General features: G+C 36.7%; 1 protein-coding gene across 3 annotated transcripts in view; it reads left to right on the plus strand.

Annotated features, from left to right (window-relative positions):
- Positions 1–24,851, plus strand: part of eas (ethanolamine kinase 1) — a 122,897-nt gene that overhangs the window by 74,124 nt on the left and 23,922 nt on the right. For all 3 annotated transcript variants that reach the window (XM_069824294.1, XM_069824295.1, XM_069824296.1), the window contains exons 3-4: positions 15,235–15,372; positions 17,186–17,448. In XM_069824294.1, coding sequence (XP_069680395.1) covers positions 15,235–15,372; positions 17,186–17,448 — 401 coding nt within the window. The remainder of the gene's footprint in view (positions 1–15,234; positions 15,373–17,185; positions 17,449–24,851) is intronic.

Below are 24,851 nucleotides of genomic sequence, written 5' to 3' on the forward strand. Positions count from 1 at the left end.
TTTATATAAAAAAATTCTAGCATCCCCAAAAAGATTAACCATGATTTTTCAAAAGTAACGCATAATATTGTAATTCAAACTTAGGATAATCGGGGAATTTTGGACAAAAGCTCAGACGCGTCTAAAAAAACTACAGCATTTTACGTTTATATGTATACGTATTTTAAATAGTAACCTATCCTCATATTTTAATGTCTCCTCGGCAGAGATATGAAATATTTAAACAGAAAAGAGAAACGAATTATCTCTTCATGGTATGAACCAGGTTTTTGGGCCGGAGCATGCGCAGTGTGGTATTCTTTGACTTACAAGGGAACCGTCCAGGTCGTGTAGCTTGAATTTAATGAAAATTCATATTTAAGCTAATTTGCGTTCGTTAAGAAACGTGGTGATAGTCGTTCGTTTCGCTTTTTACCTGTTTATGAAACATAATGACTTAAAAATCGATGCTACTTATGCCGCTTCTTGCGCGCACTCGAATCCTCATAGTTCCGCGACACCGTATCACAGCTCTCGTATTAATGCTCTAGTCTAATTTATTTTTGTCTTAACTCACATTAATAGAGTACTTTTCCTGAAATACAAATTTAATTTGAATTTAAAATATGTATTAACTTTGTAACTCACTTCAAATGTGATAGTGTGGATTAGAAATGAAGTGGTCGGAACAAAGAGTCATTGAACAGTACAAACATTTTATATAGGCTGGTTTTCACATTCGTCTCTAAGAAACACATTGTTTCCAACTTGCAACATTGTTGCAAGAACGCTATCAAACTTTCTCACATGTTTCTCCGTCACATATCCACACTTCTGCCACGTGTATTTTAACATGTCTTTGAAGATAGATGAATGAAACTGGTGACACACAACAGAATATCATTATTTTATTTTATTTTATTTTAAATCCACCACCAACAGAAGTAGGCTTCCAATTACAGGTGGCTTTATATAGATATATACACAAAATACATAATAAGAGAAAAAAACAACAAACCAAACAACACAAACGAAAGAAAGAAAATACATAATGGTAATAGATGCTAGAATATAATATTACAGTTAATATAGTGCCACATGTCAATATAATGATGCAAAATTATTTAAAAACTAGAGTAAAAACATTATAATACACTTCTTCATAATTTAAATATCTAAGGAAATACAATTCTTTTTAATATTGTATTAAATTTTTCAATTGTTAAACAGAAATCCAATTGAGAATCACAGTTTAAAGACAGAGAGTTGTATTACACATAACAAACAATGGAGAGTTCTTGAAGAAAACAGTTCTAGGAATAGGAATAATAAAAGGTTGCCTATGACGTAATTCTGTTCTTTTTACATTGAACTGAAGGAATTTAAGAAAATCACAGTTATTCAATATACCGTTAACAGTCTTATAGAGTAAAATTTGGCTATTTATTAAGGGACGAGATTTTTAAGTTTTATAATTAAATTCAAAAAGTAACTGATTATATGAAATTTGCTTGTCATAAGACGACACGTGATGTTGTTTAAAATATAAATAACGTAAAAATCTTTTCTGTATCCTTTCTATTTGCATCTGATGGGACTGGAACTGAGGTGACCATATTACAGACGCATACTCTAGCTTACTTCTAACTAGAGTTTTATATAGAGTATCAATAGTATTTATATTTTTTAATTCTTTTGTATTTCTGATTATCAATCCTAATTTTCTATATGCATCAATTACTGCGTGATTTAAGTGCATTTTAAAACATAAGTTGTGTGTAAAATAAATACCCAAATCCTTAAATGATTCTACTCTAGGTAACTTCACACCATTAATTTCATACGAATTTTGAGCAACTGTCTTATTTTTAGAATATATCATAAAGCAACATTTATTAAGATTTAACAGAAGAAAATTATCGATACTCCATTTATATAGTCTGTCCAAATCACGCTGTAGATCAAAAACGTCTTGTTGTTTGTCAATGACTTTATACAATTTAACATCATCAGCATACAGTAAACATTTACTGTGCAAAATCTGTTTGGGTAAGTCATTGATATAAAGTAAAAAGAACAAGGGACCAAGATTACATCCTTGGGGTACACCTGAAGTTACTGTGAATGGTTTTGATTTTACTTGATTGAATGAAACATACTTATGAAGCCCCTATCGTGCAATGTGCTTGAAATGTTTTCACAGATAATTTTATGTATCAAATATTCTTCAAGCCTTCGAATTAGAATTTTATATTGGCTAAAAAAAATACACATCCAAGGATTGCAAAAGTCTTGTTGTTTTTGGAGCGATAATTTGTGTTTTAATTGTCTTGCCATGTAAAGTATTGTTTACTCCTTCAAAAGTAAATATAGTATAATCTATATGACCACTCCAGGAATCCAGAAGTAGCAGTGTGCTTTCTCAACATCCGGGAGAAATACATCTCTTAACCATCTTCTCACTTGATTTTTTTTGTCAGTTTACCGGAACTACTTTCATCGATCACGGCATTAAATGGCTTATCATCATTGTTTATATGTTCTTTTACTTTAGATCCAAATTCCCCTTTCGGTTCTTGAAAGCATAGTATGTACAGTCGTGTTCCTAGTCTTCCAGCTGCATACCTGTGGATTTGGACGATGTACGAATGAGTGAAAGATGTCATGTATTGCACTACTATTTTATTAATGTGAGTTAAGAGAAAACAATTAGACTAGAGTAGGCGTTCTCAACCTGGTGCTCTTTTAATGACATTTGATGTCTTGTCGTGCGAGTAAAAATGTGCTCGCGAGCACGAACGTTTCTGAGATCCCTTTTTTCAATTCAAACTTTGTTGTACAGCAGGAACAAATAGTGTTCCTATCCATCCATTTTACTATTTTAGTGACCTAGTAGGCCTTCCTGTATTTCATTGTGTATAACTTCTTTCAATTCAATGTGGACTTAATCTGTAAAATCAAGATTATTTATATTATTTATATGGCTGCTCGTGAGGAACTTCAGTTGATAGATCTCTAGTCCTCCTTAGCGCTGAAATATTTCTTTCAAAGGAAGAAATTCATAGCATTTGGGTGCAGGAGATACAGAAAAAGTCCAAACAATGGGGAGTCTTTCTTTCAGATGTCTATTTTATTTTATTTTAGTAGGTTATTTCACGACGCTTTATCAACATCTTAGGTTATTTAGCGTCTGAATGAGATGGTGATAATGCCGGTGAAATGAGTCCGGGGTCCAACACCGAAAGTTACCCAGCATTTGCTCATATTGGGTTGAGGGAAAACCCCGAAAAAAACCTCAACAAGGTAACTTGCCCCGACCGGGAATCGAACCCGGGCCACCTGGTTTCGCAGCTAGACGCGCTAACCGTTACTCCACAGGCGTGGACTTCAAATGTCTATGTTAGGGACAACCAACTTATGCAAAAAAAAAAAAAACTTTCTCAGTTAAGAAATACTTCAAGAATAAATCACGACCACGATTAACTGATTGACATCTGCAGGACTGTTTCCCCTTGGACATCACTAAAATTCTGAGTGACATTCAAGTTCAAGAATATCATTACGGTGGTGTTTTAAAATTTTGTTTATTAATTTATTTCATTTATGTATTCGTATAGTCCTATTAAGCCTATTCGAGTCCATCGCTGTGGAGTAACGGTTAGCCTGCCTAACCATGGAACGAGCAGGCCCGGGTTCAAATCCTGGTTAGGACAAGTTACCTGGTTGAGGTTTTTCCGAGGTTTTCCCTCAACGCATTAAGAACAAATGCTGGGTAACTTTCGGCGCTGGATCCTGGACTCAGCTCGCAAACATTATCACCTTCATCTCACTCAGGCGCTAGATAACCAGAGCAGTTGATAAGGCGTCGTAAAATAATCAACTAAAATAGTAATATACGTTACAAGAGCGGTATGTTGACGTTTTCATGGTCGAGGAAAAGATTGAAAAAGCGAAACGTAGTTGAGCTTTTTTAATTTCCGAGAACATGAAAACAAACATACCGCTCGTGTATCGTACATTATTTTGTGCGAAGATCGTTTATTACATACCTGAAAGACGAATTTCTAATTAGTTGCAATGAAATCTCCATGTTGGTTTCTGTTTAATGACGGCAACTTCGGAAAACCAAAATATCTTTCTTCAACATTGTTGCTATAAAATGTTTTCTGTGTTTACTATACTCCAGCAGGCCGTGATATACGTCTGTCTTTCCCCCCCCCCCCCCAGTCTATAAATGCGAACTTAAAACAAACGGTAAGGTTATGTAATGATTTATTTTTCATTTTCATATTCTAACAATATTATTTATATAACATATTGAAGTAATAACATCGGCGTCTGGAATCTTGTTGATTTTTTCACGGCTTCCTTAATGTTACTTGTATCAGGAATGCAATACGTTTCATGGAGTAGTAGATTTTACTTAATTTTTGCAAATATTTAAAAACAATAATTAACATTGCAATTTAGGTGAAATTGCAGTGGTAAGTTTCCAATTTATAATTATTACTATGTTAAACGTCTCTAAAAATAATGTGTTAAAAGCCTAAAGCAGTCAAATGAATGTCGCGCTTAAGCGGTAAGAAGAGGGAATTGTTGTGTGTGTTACGTTGGGAATACTGAATGTGGTATTTCACACTTACCGCGTATTGGTTCTGTGCGGAAAACAAGCAAATATGCACGATCTCGCACAAAATAATAAACCTATTCGATTTCATGGTGGTCGCTTACTTAATATCATATGTGGACAGTGCTCACAATCTTAAGAAGGTTGAGAACCCCTGGACTAGAGCATTAGGCTAATGCAGGCGTCTCAAGGCCAACACATAAAAGTTGTTACAGAGAGCGAGTGTAGATATCTTAGTCAGCTGAAGAGATAAGCGCAGTACCCGAAGATAGCCAATCGTTGATTATGTTACAAGCATGAGCGAGCTAAGTTGTAACTGTCGCGGGAGAAATGCCACAAAGCTGCACTTTTGAGTTGTACTGTCACAATACACGGTTGTTTTCGGAAGGAATAAAATTTCTTAAGTAGTTTGCAGTAGTAGTAGTAGTAGTAGTAGTAGTAGTAGTAGTAGTAGTAGTATTCTAATAAATTATATATTGAGTAAAAAGAAAACATCTGAAGCATGAAGAACCATACATGTTACGTAATTATTTAAGCAAAAGGAACTGGCCACCCTACCCCATTATCTCCTGGCTTAGTTGTCTCATAAATGGTGTCTTGTTTGTATCATTTTTGAGGTTCAGACCTGTCTTCGGACAGTTGACTAAACAGCAACAATAACTTCATTTCTAGTAAATAGTTTTTGGTATCTCTCTTTTTTTAAGTTTATACTATATTTAATAAAATAGAATTCAATTAAATAATAATTGAATTACAATTAAACTTGTTGGTTGTTAAGGTACATATTCTTACGATACGTTAATATTAATATATTAATTACAATAATAGTTAAATAATATGTTTCGTAATGTTTTCAATAATTAACAATAACTAAAACATCTTAGAAATTCACAAACAATTATTTTAAATTAGAACTATTCAAATCTTAAATCTGGTCTCAAATTCTTTTCTCAAGTCCTTCATATATTTGTTACACTGGTCGTGATTCAAATTAGGTAACAATTTTAGATTAATAAAATGGTAACCCACTGAAACTTGCGACTCCCACAATTTCACTTTCCCTATGAAAGCTTTTACTTCTTCATACATTTGCTGTAATAAGGACATTCTTTCCTCGGAGATGGACAACATCGTAACGGTAGGTGTCTACTCAAACGTCGCGGTCAATGACGTCATCCGGAGATACACGAACTTCTCCCGCATCTTGTTTCACTCTTACATTAAAAAATAGAGAGGAGGAAGTGCTCCGAGAAGGCCCTATTGAGACCTCTGGGCTAATGCGAGAGCTGTGATGCGCTCTGGCGGAGATATGAGGATCCGAGTGGGCGCAAGAAGCGGTATAAGTAGCAACGATTTTCAAGTCATATTTCGTAAATGAGGAAAAAGCGAAACGAACGACTATCACCACGTTTCTTAACGAATGAAAATTAGCATATATACGCATTTTCATTAAATTCAAGCTACACGACCTGGGACGGTTCTCTTGTTAGAAAATACTCGAGCCGCTCAGCATTTCTGTTCCTCAATGTACGTGTATATCGAGCACAGATTGATACCATATTCAAGGATAATTCCATTAGCTATAAAAACTAGTCTATTAATATTGTGTTAAAGCTATACAGTGTTGTAATCATCGTATCCCTGGTGAGTCACCTTTGTAATTGATGGTGTTGTTAAAGTGTAACACTCGTGCATGCAGTGAGTAATGAAACAGTTGTGCAATTAGAGATAAGGTGCTTTTTCATCGGTAATCTGAGATAACTGCGACTTTAATGGGACATTAAACTCTGTTGCAAGAAACTGACGTGAACGGAATCTTTGGAAACATGGATGATAAAGTGGAATAATCAGTTCTAATATTTGATTTAATATTAACTAAGAACTGGACGGTTCCGGGTTCAATCATGGGTGGTGATTGATTTTTCTCGTTATCGAAACTTCCAGAACGGCACCGAGGTTCATTCAGCCTCGTATCAAATTGCGTACGGTACTGAGTTTTCTTGGGGATGAAAGGCATTCGGAGTCAACCATACCATCTCATTTTATTTATATTGTTTGAATATTTTGTTTAACATCTAATATATTTTGTTGGGGTGATGAAAAGAATTAATTAACTCTTTTTATGCTCGACCATGCCGAAATGTAGTAATTATACACCTGGTAGCAGTCCTTTAATGCATGTCATTAAAGTACGCCTACTCATTAAAGTACAGGTGTTCAGCCAATGACAAGTCAGCTTACAGGTGTTTAGCCAATGACAAGTCAGCTTGGTACCGTTATAAAACCGCAAGTATCGATTATTCTCGGATATGCAATCGAAAGAGAATTAGCGAAAAGTCACGGAGGCTGAAAATCCAATACTGTCGCAGAAGGTTATGTTCTGTTACTATAATAATTAGCGTCAATTGTAAATAATATTCAAATAAATTCAATTTGTCATCTCGTTTTTCAATTCTAAATCATTTTCCAGGTTATATCAGACTAATGTTCATTCTTATTCTGTGCCAAGGTCAATGACATTCGGCCTCGGAAAAAATCAATACTTTCGCTTCTGCGCACATCTCACAATTCAGGTCAGTTCGCACATAACCATAAAAAGACTTAATTTTCAATACTTTCAAGTTAGAAATATGGTCGAGCATAAAAAGTCGTATGAAACTTGCCTATAATGGTAATTAAGACGCTCGTATGAAAATTATGAAACTCGCTTGCGCTCATTTCATAAACAATCATGCTTGCGTCTTAATTACTACCATTATAGGCTCGTTGCATAATGTACTATTATGTATATACATTTATTGCCGAAGTCATGGAAACAGGATGTTCTACCTCCATGCCCCCAAGCACCTTCATACCTTGGATGAAAACTATGTATGCAACAAGGAGCCCATATTTGATAAAGTTGCCACTTCCTCATTCTTATAAACCGCTGATTGCTTATCGCTAGTGTTCACAATTATGTGCTGATGAAGTAACTGCTGAGTTTCTGCACATTCCTGCTGTTAGGTAGCCTAGAGTTGAAAAGGGCAAACCAACAGAATCCGGACGCGATATGTATGTATGTATTTATTTACACTGCAAATGGGTATATACCCGGTGGCAGGGTAACTAAATATACTCAATAATGACAATAATAAACACAATTAATAAAAATGCAATTAATAATATATTAATAATAATAATAATAATAATAATAATAATAATAATAATAAGGAGCATCCTAAATTAAATGAAGCACGATCACTTAAAATCTATATATATATAATAATTTGAACTGGTAATGGAAATTACGGGAAAAGGCTGAACGGATTTTAATAAATGACTCCTGCTTTTGAAGCTTGGAACCCAAAGTTTTTCAGAAAAATAGTAGTTTTCAGTGAAATGTCAATTTTTCCTACATCATTTTCCTATTTTCCAAAATCGTCAGTTTTGAGAAATGTGGCTTTTCAGAATAAAACAAAACACACATTATAATAAACAATATTGCACGAAGGCCATGATCTGCAGGATTGCTGACATATTTAGAGTTCAGATGGCGTATAAAAATAATTTACAGGTCTGATTCTCTGGTCTGTAGTTTTCCGAGTGCAGCTGTGTATTGGATATTAAGAACTACAAAACTTAAGAATGTCTGATGAGATTATTACCATTAAAAATGAAATATTATTATTACACACATTAATGCTATATTGATGATATGAAAGTGAAACTTTTTGAGGTTTTATATAAGTAGACGCAGAGAAAGAATATTTAAATTAGATCTTTATTTCTATAATTTACTGAGTATATATATATATATTGTTACTGAAAACTATAAAACTTACGTAAGGTAACAATATTGTTATTAAAAATGAAATATTTTTATAGTTATTAGCCAAGTGATGTGGGTTTTTTCATATATTTAATGGCAGTGTGATGGAGATATTTATATGTGTGATTCTCTAATTTTCCTAGGTAGTAATGAGTCATGCTTCATATTTTAGCTGCGTCTTAAAACTAAATCAAAATTAATTTCATATTTCTTTGGTTTAGTCGAACCTGAAATTTTCTTAACTCTCACCTATAATCCGCAATGACCTGAAATAGCTACTGCATTACTCCCACATGAAAAATTCCCTGATCGTTCTAACATTGTTACTTGCGTTTTCGCATTGAAACTCAAGAACTGAAGATGGATAGGTTCAAGGAAATGTATTTGGCATAAAAAGCATTCAGAGGGAGTATGTTTCACTATTATGAAAGTAATTAACTTTCAAAATGTCTGCTATTCTTCATTGGAAATAAGTTTGAAAAATTTTAATTTGAACTTCTAATGAACTTAGTTTGCAGCATTTGCTGCACAAGCCACTAGTAACATTTAAAGTAAATCTAATTTGTATCTTAACCCTAAGATCGAACTAAAACCCACGAGTATGATATGTTCATACATGCACAAGTACCTTTCAGCACTACACTCATTTCGCTGACAACTCACTCACTGCACTGGAACTACAACACATTTCACTGATTCTATCCTGATTTCACTAACACTTAAAAAACATTTCACTGTTCAAATACTTCGCACTGCCACTATAAACTATAACGCTTCACTGACAGAAACACACTTCACTTACACAACACACTTCACTGACACAACACACTTCTTCACTGATACAACACTTCAATAACAAATATCAATTACACCCTTTAAAAAGTGTGTATAATATACTACCGTCTATTAGTAAAGTTCTTAAGCCTATTTTTAAATACATGTTTCGTTATTTATTTTTAGTAGGTTATATCACGACGCTTTATCAACATCTTAGGTTATTTAGCGCCTGAATGAGATGAAGATGATAATGCCGGTGAAATGAGTCCGGGGTCCAACACCGAAAGTTACCCAGCATTTGCTCATATTGGGTTAAGGAAAAACCCCGGAAAAAACCTCAACCATGTAACTTTCTCCGACCGGGAATCGAACCCGGGCCACCTGGTTTCGCGGCTAGACGCGCTAACCGTTACTCCACAAGTGTGGACGTTTGGTTATTGGTAAAGCCTTTAGTAAACTTAAGTAATATGACTTAGATGTTAAAGCGTGTACTCGTACAAAAAATATATTTTGTGTGCAACACAGAAAACGAAAATTCATCTTCAAAAAATGATTTTACATAGCTGTTCAATGTTTTGAATAATATTTAAATAAACTATGTACAACAAAAGAACTGAACTGTTACGAAACGCGTGAAAAGTATTTTGAGAAATTGTGTCATCTCGTGACATATATCGTTTATCTTGCAGAAACGAAGTCGTTTATTAAAAAAATTCTGATGCGAGAGAGTGCATGTAGCCCACGCCAGCATAGTGAAACGTTGATTATAGTTACAGCGTCTTACACGTTGACTTGATCTGGGGAAGCGGAAAAGAGTGGAGAGTAGCCTTAATTGCGTGCATAATTTTGATAAACCAATTATTTTATTACGAATGATTATATTTTATGTGTGTCATTTCGGAATGCATGGACTTGTAGACAACAAGATCTTACAAATTCAGTCTATTAAGATAAAATAACTGTATCCTACACAGAGTAGTATTTCTTTTAATGACATAACTGCAGGACTTATTCAGCATTGAAATTCAACGTGGGAAAGAAATGAGTGAATTTTATGAGGAACTCTGCCAGGAATAGAGTTCTATTATGTGCCGTAATCTGTGGTACAGGTTTCGCAGCTTTACTTCCCTCCAGGAGGAAGGCATATCCTTTAAAATCCATCGCACATGGCCGGGTTTTAACCCTTGTACGTGAGCTCCAAACATCAGCGCGGTAAACGAAAGACCTTGGAGGATGACTAGACGGAGAGACAGCTTGCGCAAAACCACTTGCAGAGTACGAGGGACGCCGAAAACATATAGTCCTATTGCCGTGAAATTTACAGTCTGGTCTGTTTCGGAAGACAAAATAAAATCGCTATAAATACATCGGGGTAAACTGTATTGGAGATACATCCGGAATTTTATGCGTGACTACGTCGCTTATAGAATATTGTTGTAAGGTAAACGTCAGCAGTGACAATCACTCTCTTCTTTCCAGATATTCTGAAAACCCGTACATCTTTGCTGTGCTTGGACTTCTAGAAGTAGCCATCTTATATGCACTGAGAGTAAATATGTCGGTTGCTACAGTAACCATCGTGGTTTATCATTTGCTACCCGTTGCTTATACTCCCGCTTTCATTTGCGCTACATATGTGAATTTTATCACTTCATTCAACTTCAATCGCGAATTTTCCTAATTTAACTTGTCGACTTCTGATTGTTGCTCAACTCAGATCGTAGCCTGGTTCGTTACGAATTGTTTGACACCACTACGAACGTTCTATCGTTTCCAATGCTCGAGTTACACTGTCTTGGCTGCCGTGCGTCTCGCCAACTACTGCCTCAACTGCTCCTTCCCGCGTATCACTAGATGACGTCACCCACTTCAACTCCTCCAACTCAACATTACGTTGGATACATTGATCCTTCGTCTGTCGATCGCCGTTTACTTCACTGGAACATGTCGTGTAGTTTAGAAATTATAGGCGCGACAAAACTGACCTGAAAATGTGTCGGTCGACTTCCTGAGATAGCACTCTAGTGCTGAACCGAACTTACAGGTGTATTTACGTCAAAATTATATCAAACGTGATGCAAAAGTTATTTTAGTTACTAGCCTATATGACGTTAAAACACAGTCTGTATCGTTCTTTTTCGAACAAATTAGTCAGATCGTCACTCAGTAACGACTGAAAGAACAAAACGCCGTTTACTGCAAGACAACTAGCGTCCACTAGAAAGTGGATCTGGTAACATGCCATACAATGGTGGTTATACGCATGTTCTCTCCAGTTGACAAGACCTGTTAACATGCGGCATTATTTGCGATTAAAGTAGAGAGACGCCCTGGCGGTAAGTCTCGGTAGCATACGAGGAAAATCACGGAGTCAATCGGAGGATCTTCAGGTGACAAGATCTGTTGACATAAAGAAGTGTTTCCGCTGCTAGTAGAGGGACGCTCTGGCAGCGAGATTCGCTTGTGTATTACAGTGTCAGTAGAAGGACGCGCAGTTGGTGGGATACGCTGAACCATCCATGCGGTATTTTCGGGACTGAAAATCTACCTGTATGAATGTCACTCATCTCACGTTTCTCCCGCTCTCTTTCTGGTTTTACGCAGAATGTAACCAATGCGATGTAATGTAAGACTACACTGTACACGATTTGTACTCACTGAGCAGACTCGCGACTCGCGAGCGGAACAGATTGCAGAACGCTCGGCTCTACGGTAAAGGAGTGAAAAGGGATAAGAAGTAAAAGAGGGTTTGGGAGTTTACAGGCGACTGAAAATGTATACAGATATACAGAAGAAAGAGCTTTTTCATATGGAGTTAGAATTAATTGATTTTCTTTGTATTTATTTTTGAGAGTATATTATTCAGAGTCCTATATATTGAAAGAAATGAAAAGAAATAAAGTTTTCTACCTATGCAATTTTGAATTTAAGTTCATTAACTTTGTCATTCCAGATGGGGAAAATATTTTTTCAATGTATTTACGTTTAATACTGCGATCCTGTTTCATTATTATTATTATTATTATTATTATTATTATTATTATTATTATTACTATTAGTACTACTATTAGTAGTAGTAGTAGTAGTAATAGTGGTAGTAGTTGTTTCATTATTATTAGTAGTATTGTTGAGTGTTGTTGTCTACTTCTAACTATTGTATTTCTGATTTAAATAATTTTTATGAACTGTAGAAACATATTGCACCGAAATTAATCAATATTACAATATTTTAAAATTGTAATGTAGAATTTCTAGCCTACATAAAATGAGTTGTGTGCTTTTAATTTTGTAGCATTTTATAAATATAACTATAATATATTTTTAAATGCTTAAAACTACTCAACATGTGACGATACATTTATAACGTACCTCAGGGTGTAGAGATAATTTTAACTCGTAAACTTTTCTTTTGCTATCTTTGTCAACAAAATCATCATACACAGCTTTATGTATGGTGTCGTAATGGCGCATTATATTATGTTTTCGTCTTCCTTTTATAATTTTCTGACATATAAGGCACTGAGAATGTTCTCCAGCTGCTACCAAAAATAACAGCTTTCTCATAACATATGAAAAGAACATGGTAGGTAATTACGTTTCTTTCGTTTCCCTACTTCCATTATCCACTAAAGGTAACTGCAACTCAAGAGACAAGAGAACATTGAAGGATTCTGAACAGTTAACTAGAGCACCCCACTCCTTCTCCTCCACCAAAATGATACCACACCTACTCTGCGCTCGCGAGTTATTTCTTCGAGTCTCCTCCTTCAGCTGAGTGCTCGCCTTGAATGAGCACCGTTTGGACAAGGTTGCTGTACACCAGTGATGTCAAAGCAAGCGCATTTTTCTGACCTTGACGTCGTGCGCGGGCATTAAGCGATGGGTATGTTAGGAGGAATAAGCAGCCTGTTGGATTAAGAAAACAGTGGTGCACAAACTTTAAACGGAACGTGAAATTTTATGTCGTTATTTTTATAAGGCTTCTTTCTGTTTGTTATTTTCTATATTTTCTGTAAAACAAAAGTACTAACACCTATTTCTTAACTTAATATTGCAGTTGTGTTTTAAACGTTAATAACATAATAAAGAGTAAAGAAGGAATATTCACACAAATTCCATAATAACTACAACTATACTGTACTAAGTGAATTAAACACATCATTCATAAAGAAAGTGTTATCTCAAAGAAAGACACTGAATATGACATGATAATTTGGAATTGATATTGATGGTATCTTTAGCCTTATAAATGTAATCAAAACAATATTATAGTACAAAGCAAAGTTGCCTAGATATATGTTTTAGCTGTAACTAATATTACATAATAAAACTCTTATCGCATTATGCTTTTAGGTGATATTGGTGCGCAACTTTCTATTATCAGAATATTAAATTTTCTCGAAATCTGCTGAAGCTTTAGCGCTGACATTTTACCAACACATGGGCACGTATCTTTTGTTTGTGATGTAACAGTATTTGCTTTGTTAATTCATTTCCTTACAAACATTTTCCATGCGAATATTTTCAAACATTTTAATACACTATCTTCAGTAATACGTATTTACAATATATTAGATTTACGAAAACATTGTTTTAGTAGCTGTAAGGGTACTAAACAAACATATCTGAAAATTTCACTTTTTTGTAAAAAGAAGTTGAGAAAATATTCCTTTTGAATAAAAAAGCAAACTTGTGAAAAATGAGCATTAAAATTAAAACTTAGCCTACATTCTTATAATGCACTTATAGTTCTCAGACAAATCTAAAAATTAACATGGATACAGTTTTAATAAGGTCTTATCCACTGAATCAGTGCTGGCCATCCCTGTATATAGCTCGACCAAGCGGCATATACTATCTCTTTCGTCTGTCTCTTTCCTTTCCGCTGTAAAGCGCTCAGGCTCTCCTGGGCTCTAAAGCGCGCGCTTGCTCCTATGGGCATCAGTTGATATCACTGCTGTACACAAACGCACAGAAATAACTCTCGTTGTACGGATAGGGAATTGCTTATTGTGACCCTATACACTTCATTAACAAAGCTCGGAACTTGGGGACTTGTGTCTTTGCACGTGACTAAGCGACCGGACTTCAATGTCAACAAACTCCCGCTTCCAGCACGGAGGTACTGTCAGGTCTGCTACAAAAGTGGTTTCTGGCTCCGACAACATAGTGATAATATTATGGTAGGTTGAAACACGTAATTTCATAGCATATATATAATAAAAATAAACATGAAAAATATATCAAATTTACACGTAATTTCATAGCATATATATATAATAAAAATAAACATGAAATATATATCAAATTTACTGTTCTGCTGTGTACATTTTATTACAGTGTATGACTACCTACATTCGAAGATTTTTCGGTATTAGACTTAAAATACTGAATTTTTTCACTGTTACTGTTTTCTGTTCGATTTTCAGCAGTTGCTAGCTGATCTCGTATCTGAGAAAGATAAGTATAATTATCCTAAATTTTTCTCGAAAATAGTTTTCAATTTGTGTGTCACTACTAGGGCAGATCCCTCTACGACTTGATCCATGGCTATGAACAGATTTTTCTCCAATTTGAGGGACTGCAATGCCTTTCAATGAATTCCGTTTCCAGCCTCTAGTTTGTGTGTGGCACAACTTACAAAATATAAACTCTCCATCTCCTCCGAATTTCTCCACGAAATTCTGTATCTTAAATTTAAAGCAAAATGTATTTTCAAACTCCTATAATACTCATTCGAAATAACACGTATTTTCTATTTCCTCAAACAGACCGTTTACCTTTAATTCTCTGAATGTCATTGGGTTCGACATAACAGTTTCTTCGTCCGTCTTCCTGTCATTAGTTGTGGCCACTTTCTTAGTACACACGACTGTCCCTGAGCACTTGCAGCGTGAGCTTTGTGTACGTTGTACCTGTAACCTTACTCATGCACACGACACAAGTCCCCAAGTTCCGAGTTTTGTTCATTAAATTCTGTACAGTCTAATCACTGCACAGAATGACTACATATTGATGACTGTTTTCGTACTGTTTTCAGGTGTTTACGGGCGGTATTACGAATCAGCTAGTTGGTTGCTTCCACGAGGACTATCCGGATGATGTGATCCTAGTCAGAGTGTATGGGCACAAGACGGACCTCCTCATCGACCGCCACGCGGAGACGCGTAACATCAAGGTAACGTACAAATCGATTGTAGGCCTACTTCTGTTAAGAAAGACCGCTTTTAGGACCGTCCACTATGAAGCTCCGTGTACCGGCCTTATATTTCCTACTTCGTTTGCTACCTTGTCCTACAACGCTGACTATTATTTAGTCAACTGCCCAAAGACAAGTTTGAACCTTATAATGACACCAATAAGTCATCACTCATGAGGTAAGTAAGCCAAGAGATAATGGGGTAGAGGGCCAGTTTCTTTCCCTCTCCATTGCATACATCGCTAACTAGTAGCATATTGCATTAATCAGACTTCATATGTATACAAACAATTATTGTTCTTCCTCTGACACATATCGTCAAGTGCCTGGTAATATATGTAGGCCTACATATCAGTCAGAACCTCAATCAGAGGTTTACAGTGACTCTTGTCCGCAAAACAAGGAACTTTATGTGTAGAAAACAGTTGGTCAAACATTTTTTTTCTCATATTTTCATTTTGTTGGTAGTTTTTAACCGATAAGCAGAAATACAATGGATTTGGAATGAATGGGGCCGTGTAATGCTTATTTTACAAAGTAGTATTAATATGTTACATTTTATTGATGAACGTTTTCGGCATATTTATGCCATCTTCAGATCTTAAAAAGTTGTCTTATATACATACTTAATATTATGCCACATTGCTTAAACATGTTTTCTTAGATATGTATTGCATTTAACCAATGTGGCATAATATTAAGTATGTATATAAGACAACTTTTTAAGATCTGAAGATGGCATAAATATGCCGAAAACGTCCATCAATAAAAATGCAACATATTAATACTACCTTGTAAGATAAGCATTAGACGGTCCCATTCATTCCAAACCCATGGTCAAACATTGTCCTGAGTCATTACAATTAGAAATAAGCCCTAAGGACTTTTACGGGGACCTCCGGCTCGGCTTTAATTGAATATCGAAGAATGTTCGTAAAATCCTTTTCTTTCTGTCGAGTTTGAAGCTGGCAACTTTATAAATAGATATGTATTTGAACGAAAATAATATCATATTATTATGGAACTATACTTTCTCGCGGCATATTAAGTTGTTCACAGAAATTGTACTACCAATGACGATATTTTTACAAGTAGAGGCCCGTCCATTTGTTGACATCAGACTAAAAAAAATACAGTGAATAAACTGTACGGTGGTCACAGAATATCTACGAGCCTGACGACCGCTAGGATAACGATTTCGATTCCTGGAAGCGAATTTACGGGAGGAAGGAACGGATCGTAGCTATGAAAACAAATCGTTTACACTGCTGACATAATAAAAACATACGCTCATTGTAGACTCATTTACTTCTCTGTAATAGAGGAGCAACATAGAAAGCGGTAAGTAGTCGATGTTTTCAGTTTTAACATACACGCATAACAATCCGCGCTATAGCATTGCTTTTTTGTATCTTTCTGTTTCGCCTCTCCTTTACTGTGATAGGCTATAGGGCAGGTCCAGAGATTCCTTGCGTCCACTGTACCTTACAGATGTTCGCGTCCCAGCTCTGCAACCCTGAAAGATGGAGAAAAGTGGAGCGAAAACTGACTGATTACTATTTTATTTGAAAACATCACAATGTAACCTGTTGAAGAAAATCTCAGTGTGAACTAAACCTTTGCGAAGAGTTCTTGTGTGAAGGTTTGTCTTCGTTTATCGTCATAAAATATGGCTTATAGTTACTCAATCCTGCATTTTCTTCCAGCCATCTCTTTATCTTACAGGGTTTCATAGCTCAAGCCATGCTATGTCGTGGAGTGACACTTTTTAAAGCAGTTACCTGGTTCACAGATCCTGCACGACGCCGGCTACGCGCCACGTCTGTACGCCACGTTCGTGAATGGTCACGCGTACGAGTATGTGCCGGGTGTGATACTCAACACGACGTCATGTCGCGACCCGGAAATATTCCCGCTGGTGGCGCGCATGATGGCCCTCATGCACAAGGTAGACGACGGCGCCGAAGCACCCCGGGAGCCCAGCATGTGGCTCAAGATCCGCCAGTTCCTGGACATCATGCCTTTGCGCTTCGAGGACGCCGAAAAGCAGGCCAGGTGGGTCCTATGGGAAGAGTCAACAGATCGACATTTAAGGCTGGTTCACAATAAACCGGGAACGGAAACGACAAATAGAACGAGAACGGGAATATTCTTAAAATAAATGTATTTAAATGTGAGCATATACAATAGTTAATTGTGAATGCTCACATTTAAATACATTTATTTTAACAATATTTCCGTTCTCGTTCTCGTTGTCGTTTCTGTTCCCGGTTTATTGTGGACTAGCCTTTACTAAGAATTCATAATCATATTGTTGTTGTTTAGTCACTGTCAGAAGATAGGCTTGAACCTCATAAGTGATACTCATGAGGCAACTAAGCCAGGAAATAAAGGAGTTGAGTGCCAGTTCCTTTCCCCCTTCATTGCATACAACGCTAACTAGTAACATATTAGGCCTACACTAATCAGATTTCAGGTGTATACAGACAATTGAAGTTTTTTTTCTTAAAGAACCATAGTCTAAAAAATGCAAATTTGAGATATTAACCATATGATAAGCATATGGTAGCGGTCATCTACTGAATTAGTTATTAGGGGGAAAAACACCATAGGTCTATATTATAGGAGTGAATATTTTCAGTGGTTTTCATAAAACAACCATAGTCCAAAGATTTTTTGTAAGAACAGTCATTGTCCAACCAGGACGATAGTAGCATTTACAATATCCCAGTCATTTCATCATGAAACATGTATGCATACAATTTTAAAGTGTAGTAGATTGCCAGTAGGCCTACTGCCTCTTACGTACGCGGAAAAAACCACCTCAGAGAAAAATACTTCGACACGAGAATTGTTGTATTAGTTATGGAGTCATCTTCAAGTGCAGCAGTAACTCCATGGAAGATTCGTAAGCAACGAAAGGAGAAGAAACAGGCTATAATAAAGAAGAAGATTAAAAGAAAGGCACACTTCAACCACAACAGAGTATTTTTTTTTTCTTAAAACAACCATTGTCCACAGTTACCTGTATTTACACATGTATTACTAAGAGGCAATTTAAGTTATAAATGTACTTAAGTTTCCCACGTTTCTGCAACACTTTAAGAAATGACATGATGAATTTCATGTCAACAACACCCACGCCAGATAGTTTTTTTTGTTTTTCCTGAAAATGTGTGCTTTTGAACTGTGGTTGTTTTTTTTTTTTAACCTTCAATTGTTCTTCCTTTGAAACATATCATCAAGTGAGATATACTGCCTGATAATAGAGCTACATAAATCAGCCAGAACCTCAATCAGATGTACTTAATCATTTTGTACTCTGACATTTATACATCAAGCAAATCGTATTGAAAAACTTTTGAAACCATATTTCACACACAAACGCGAACGCACACTCACTCATCCACCTACCCGCTTTCGCACGCACGGGTTCCACATATTGCGGATAGATGGCAGGACTGTGACCCATTTTCAAGTTGCACACCACTTCGGCGGGCCATGTTATGCATGATGTGTATCTGTGAAGAATTATGCCGTGTACTAGGGTGAGTGTATATGTAAGTGTTTGTGGAAGTGTAGTGTAGGAATAGGTGAGGATGATAATGGTGAGGAAGTGAGAAGGAGAAACCCGGTGCCGGCACGTAGCCTACTCCCATCGAATAGCATTTGTAGGCTCTCGTTTTAGTGTTATACGATGAAACGTCACTGTGTGCTGCATCGACAGTAAAATACGCAACACACTGCAACACGAAACGTTGAACTTCACCACTGCCCTGCTTTCGAGATAATTTTAGTTGTCTTATGTGACACATACCGCGTACCTGTGAATCACGTTATTGCACTTGCCACGTTTGAGATAGTGTGTTTGTCCGGAGGTGATCCGTTTTGCATTATTTCCGGTTTTCGTTCAGTGACTTACCTATTTTTACCATAACGTGTTCATGTGAAGTCAGAACTGCTGTGATAATGTCCTAAACATGTGTGAACAATCCTAACAATTTTTTATTACATATGTGGAGACGTAATTTTTGGAGAAAGAAAAGCAGCTTCGTCACAAACAGCTAAAACGTCTCCCCTGGGGGGGGGGGGGAAGGACTATTCAACAACCAAATACACCATCCGCGATACAACCAGTGTTCCATGGAGAGTGTCTTCCAATTCCAGATACTCCAGTTGCCACTTCAAACAGTGGTAGTGATAGTGAAGGTAAACAGCAGTTAAATACATGCAATCCTTCAACTTCTAACGATCGCACGTTTTCACCATCATCCAGTGAACCGCATAGAATCACGCAAAATGAACTCAGCGCTCCTCAGAGGGTAGCGTAGCTATCAGCAACGCTTGCCTTGCCTGGAAGGTTGTGTAGGAAAGATCAAACTTAAAGAGATAAGCCTAACCGTAGAATAAGAATAAGAAGAAGAAGAAGTGCCAGTAACCTACTTCCAAGATGTAAATTTTTATATTACTCACAAACCCATTCCACAGACATATTGTTATCATGCCTTAAATCTAAGACGTAGAACCTCCACTTTGTCCTTATCTGCAAGGAGCCGTGTTGTGAATTGCTTCCGTCCTTAAAAATTCATTGTCAATTTGATTTTTAACCTTCTAACATAAAAAACAAAGGCATGTATTGTAATTTCTCCATCATTGACGACGAAGAAAAAAAAAATCTTATGGATCTGGATGTCTCCAGGTAGGCCTACTTCTGTTACTTGTTGTTTCACAGCCATCAGTCATCCTCATATTTGCTGTGGCACTGAATAATCTTGGATGTTCAGATAATGCCCAAAGATATTTTAACAAGAAACATCCGGCGCGCTAGAAATGTGTTTAAAACAACTGAACTTCATGACTGCCAAATAAGATCGCGCAGAACATACGGAACATCACGCACTTCACTGCTGCTCGCATCTGAAGACCGCGCGCCGTTGTTATACTGTGCTGCTATTTCGGCCATGGAATTCCCCACAATCTGACCTCACGAACGTGACGTAGTGGCTCCGGTAGAAGATCGAAATTTCGATACCCGGAAGGGATAACACTTCTTTCTATGATCATCCGCTATCAAGAACTTGTCATTCATTTCCTCCAAAGACAAAGCTTAGTAGTGTAAAAATATTATTATTACTAAATTAATTTAATTTCCCATTAATTAAAAACTAGTTACGTATGTATACACACAGTACTAAATAAACAGAATGTTCTGGCAAGAAGGTACACCGTCCCTGGATATAACGCCGTCGTTTATACTGATGCTGGAATATACCGCGGGTTTTACTGTGTGGCACTGTCGTTAGGAAAAAGTGAATTGACAGAGGATTATATGAAATTTCTTGGATCATTTTATTTTTACTTGCATTTTTATTGTACCTGCATTTCTGAATGTACTTCACTCTCACCTCTTCACTAATGTCCTTGCTCCCCTCAGACACACAAACTTACGGCCGCTGTTGCATTCGAAGTAGTGAAGTAAACACTGCAGTGTATAGTGTGTTTCATAAATATGATTGCGTTTTCTATAGAAGAAAGAACCTATATTAATAATATCGTACTAAAAATTATATTCAAGAAACGATAAATTCAATTTCATAGAATATGCTTCAAAATGTTTTTAATAATATGCGTACTGAATTGAAGCCTGCATTGTAATGAACGGCAACCATTTTCAGCAACTTGTTAAAAAATTCAGATTAGCTTTTTTTGAATTGAGGTGGCTAGAAGCAAAGGAATGCTAGTGACATTTGTAATAACATGAGTTAAGTGCACCCAGTGTAAGAAAAAGTATCTAAAATTTTAGTGGCAAAGGGATATTTTAATCGCATCACACATTAAAATTTAAATAAAAATTTCACCGATTTTACGAAAGCTTAAATATTTAAACCCCATTTTCTCAACAGTAACTTAAGTGCACTTACAGCCCTTTACTTATGAGCCCCTCAATTTAAATGCAGTCTCTATATTGTATTTTTTTTTTATTTTATTGGGTTATTTTACGACGCTGTATCAACATCTAGGTTATTTAGCATCTGAATGAAATGAAGGTGATAATGCCGGTGAAATGAGTCCAGGGTCCAGCATTTGCTCGTATTGGGTTGAGGGAAAATCCCGGAAAAAACCTCAACCAGGTAACTTGCCCCGACCGGGAATCGAACCCGGGCCACCTGGTTTCGCAGCCAGACGCGCTGACCGTTACTCCACAGGTGTGGACTCTCTATATTGCATGTTAACATCAATAATTAATATGCTAAATAAAGTAGACATTACATAACGAACATAGCCGCCTGAAAAGTTGAGTTTTTGAAAAAAAAAAAAAATGTTACTACTCTACTGTAAAAGGTAATAGGTATCCCCGTAACATGCCATGAAGGCATTTGGGGGGCATGGAGGTACAGCCCCATGCTTTCCATGACCTCGGCACTAATTTTGATAAATTCCGTAAAAGTGATGATCAAACTGAAAATCGTAATATCGTATTTCCCTACAACATAAATGGATACACTACTTTTCTCTCCTCCTATACCCAGTAAAATGATTTGTTTACATATTGCACTAGTAACATCAAACTCCTGTAATGGAAGGGGGCAACAGTGTTTCCGAGTATAGCCAGGTTAATGTTAAAAATGTTGGTAAAAATAAAGTGATGTCCCTGTATAAATGTCTTTATTTTTGGTACATTATTTTTAGGCTAAATAAGACTGAATTTAAAGATTAAATAAATACTACAAGCAGAATGAGTACACTTCTGAATGAATGCACTAACGAAGGAACGAATGAATGAAGGGGAAATGCAAGAAGAAACAATTAAAAGATAGCCTACGCGATCACGCATCCTTGCACTGAAATTTGGAATTCTATTTTTTTTCCAAGCCGATTGATCATTTGTTTCATTTCCTTTTTCAGCGTTTCATTGAAGAAGCTTGAGAGAATTTTGACGAGGAAAAGGTGAAAATAGGCGTAATCTAATAACTACCACATGAAGAAGAGCAATGTCGCGAGTACGATCAGCAGGACAGAGTTGCTCAAAATGTTAAAAGCCTGGACAGTGAGTGGAGAGAGGAGACGTCGCTGCCCTCGCTAGATGAGAGAACCGAGCACTTGCACTGGAAGAGTGCCGATCGAGTAAGCTCGCCCTGGAAGTACAAGCGAAATCCAAAGCCCAGATTTTGAAGGCTTTAACTTGGAAAATGCTGAAATTTGTGTGTGGGGAGGGGGAATTTTGTAGATCTGTGGCCCATTTTTTAAGGCTCATCCTGATATTTGTCTTAGTGTCTAGGAAAACTACAGGCAGGAGGAATTGCCCCAATTCAGGAGAATAGTCAATAATGGCCCGATCGATACTCGGGGCATAAAATGGAGAAGGAAAGGTATTTTCTAACAAGGTGGGGGAGAAGGAATGTACGTTCCTGGCTTAGAGATTGGTTGGGGATGGGGCATATTTGCCATCATATAAGCTGATGTTATATGAGTAGACTATTATATAGGATATATATACAGGGTGTTAAAAAGTATCAACTATTTTAGGAAGTGATAGTATGCATCAAAACAAGAAAACAATGTCTAATAAACATGGGTCCTACAACACATACTTTTTGAGATCTGAACATTTGTTCATAGGAGATGGTCAATGTGACGTCCATTTATGACAATGGATTTCTCTGCTCTACAATACAGCAGACTACCAGATAATCTTACCGTAGTTGACATCCCTGGCATGGAATAATAATACGTCGTAAGTAATACTGAAAACAAAAGTCTGGTTGCGGATATGAGCGAGGTTCAGCAGAGATGATGTGAATTTTCGTAATCAGCATGTGTGAGCTGATGAAAATCCCCATGCAGTTGAAGAAACAAGGCATCAGCACCGATTTTCAATCAATGTATGGGCAGGCGTTCCTGGTGATAGATTAATAGGGCTATACGTCCTACCACAGAGACTTTCAGACTTTATTATTAACGTATTGCCTACCTTGATGGAGAATGTGCCATGTCAGCAGAGACTAAAGATGTGGATCATGCGCGATGGCGCACCACCACATTTCCTCCGCAATGTGCGTGAACACCTGACGATGACACTTCAGGACCGCTGGATTGGTCGGGGAAGCCCCACATCTTGGCCTGCTCGTTCCTCAAACCTAAATCCCCTAGTTTTTTGGTTATGGGGACACATGAAGGAACCAGATCAATTTCAAAGAGTGAGTGATTCCTTACCCCGAAGGGCAGAAGAATGCATTGCTATGAATGGACGTCACATTGAGTACATCCTATGAACAAGTGTTCAGATCTCAGAAAGTGTGTGTTGTAGGACCCATGTTTATTAGACATTATTTTCTTGTTCTTGTTTTGATGCATACTAGCATCTTCTAAAATATTGGATACTTTATATATATACACACACGGAACGAAAATCAATAACTTTGAGAAAATTTGCAAGGATCGGTTATAGCACGGTTGTTATAATCTGGGTCAAACCCACCCCATCCAAAATCTGACAATATAACCCGGAAAAGATATTTTTGTTATCCAAATTGTGTGGAGGGAAATGTTTCATGCAGACGAACGTAAAAACTTGTAACATTATTCTGGCTTTTTGGTTTCATTTCGTCTGCTTCTCTATTACAATTAGAGAGACAAATAAAATATTTTCGTGTGAAACAAAATACGACACTTACTAAATGTAGTCGCGATAACATGGCATTGGATTCGAAGCCTGGAAGAACTGCACAGAATGTCCTGAATTCCTTGAACACTAGAGCGACAGAAACTCTTCAGAAGCCTCACGAATGTAAGACGAGTCTGGCAGGGATTAAAGCCGCGTTTTCAAGAGACGAGACGCGTCATTTTTATCCGACAAGAGGGGGAAATCCCTATCGACTCTTCATTTGTAGTATAGGAAACTGAAGATTTGCCTTTGCAAAATATTCTCCGATTTAATGCAAATTATTACCTCATCTTCACACAAATATCTAGAGCTTCGACTTTTTACGCTGGGGATCTAGTTTCGAGAACGACGAGTCCAATTGGAATTTATAATGAAGATCTGTAAATTTTAGTGAAGATCTGTAAAGTGAGTATCATCAGTAATGGATATTAGACTGTAGTGTCACAGGCGTAGTTAGGCGGTAGTGCGACTGCCTACTGAACAGAGACAGTGTTCGGGCGTAAGTTCGAATCCTGCTTGGAATGATTTCCTGGTTCGATTTTCCCAAGAATTCTCTCTAACTGTAAGGTGAATGTTATCAGGTAATCCAATGGCAAATGCCGGAACGTATCTCGCCAATTACTACTATGTCGCTATCACCAATTTCATTGGCACTACATAGTATATATTATAGCGTCATTAAAATAACCAATTATAAAATAAACAGTATTTCTCAAAGTATGTTTCTGTCAGAAAAACGTAATTGTTTTTATATTACGTCGTCTTATAATTAATGTCGGTTTCGTAAGTTTCG

The sequence above is a fragment of the Periplaneta americana genome, chromosome 4 (assembly GCF_040183065.1).
Source record: "Periplaneta americana isolate PAMFEO1 chromosome 4, P.americana_PAMFEO1_priV1, whole genome shotgun sequence".
NCBI classification, from domain to species: domain Eukaryota; kingdom Metazoa; phylum Arthropoda; class Insecta; order Blattodea; family Blattidae; genus Periplaneta; species Periplaneta americana.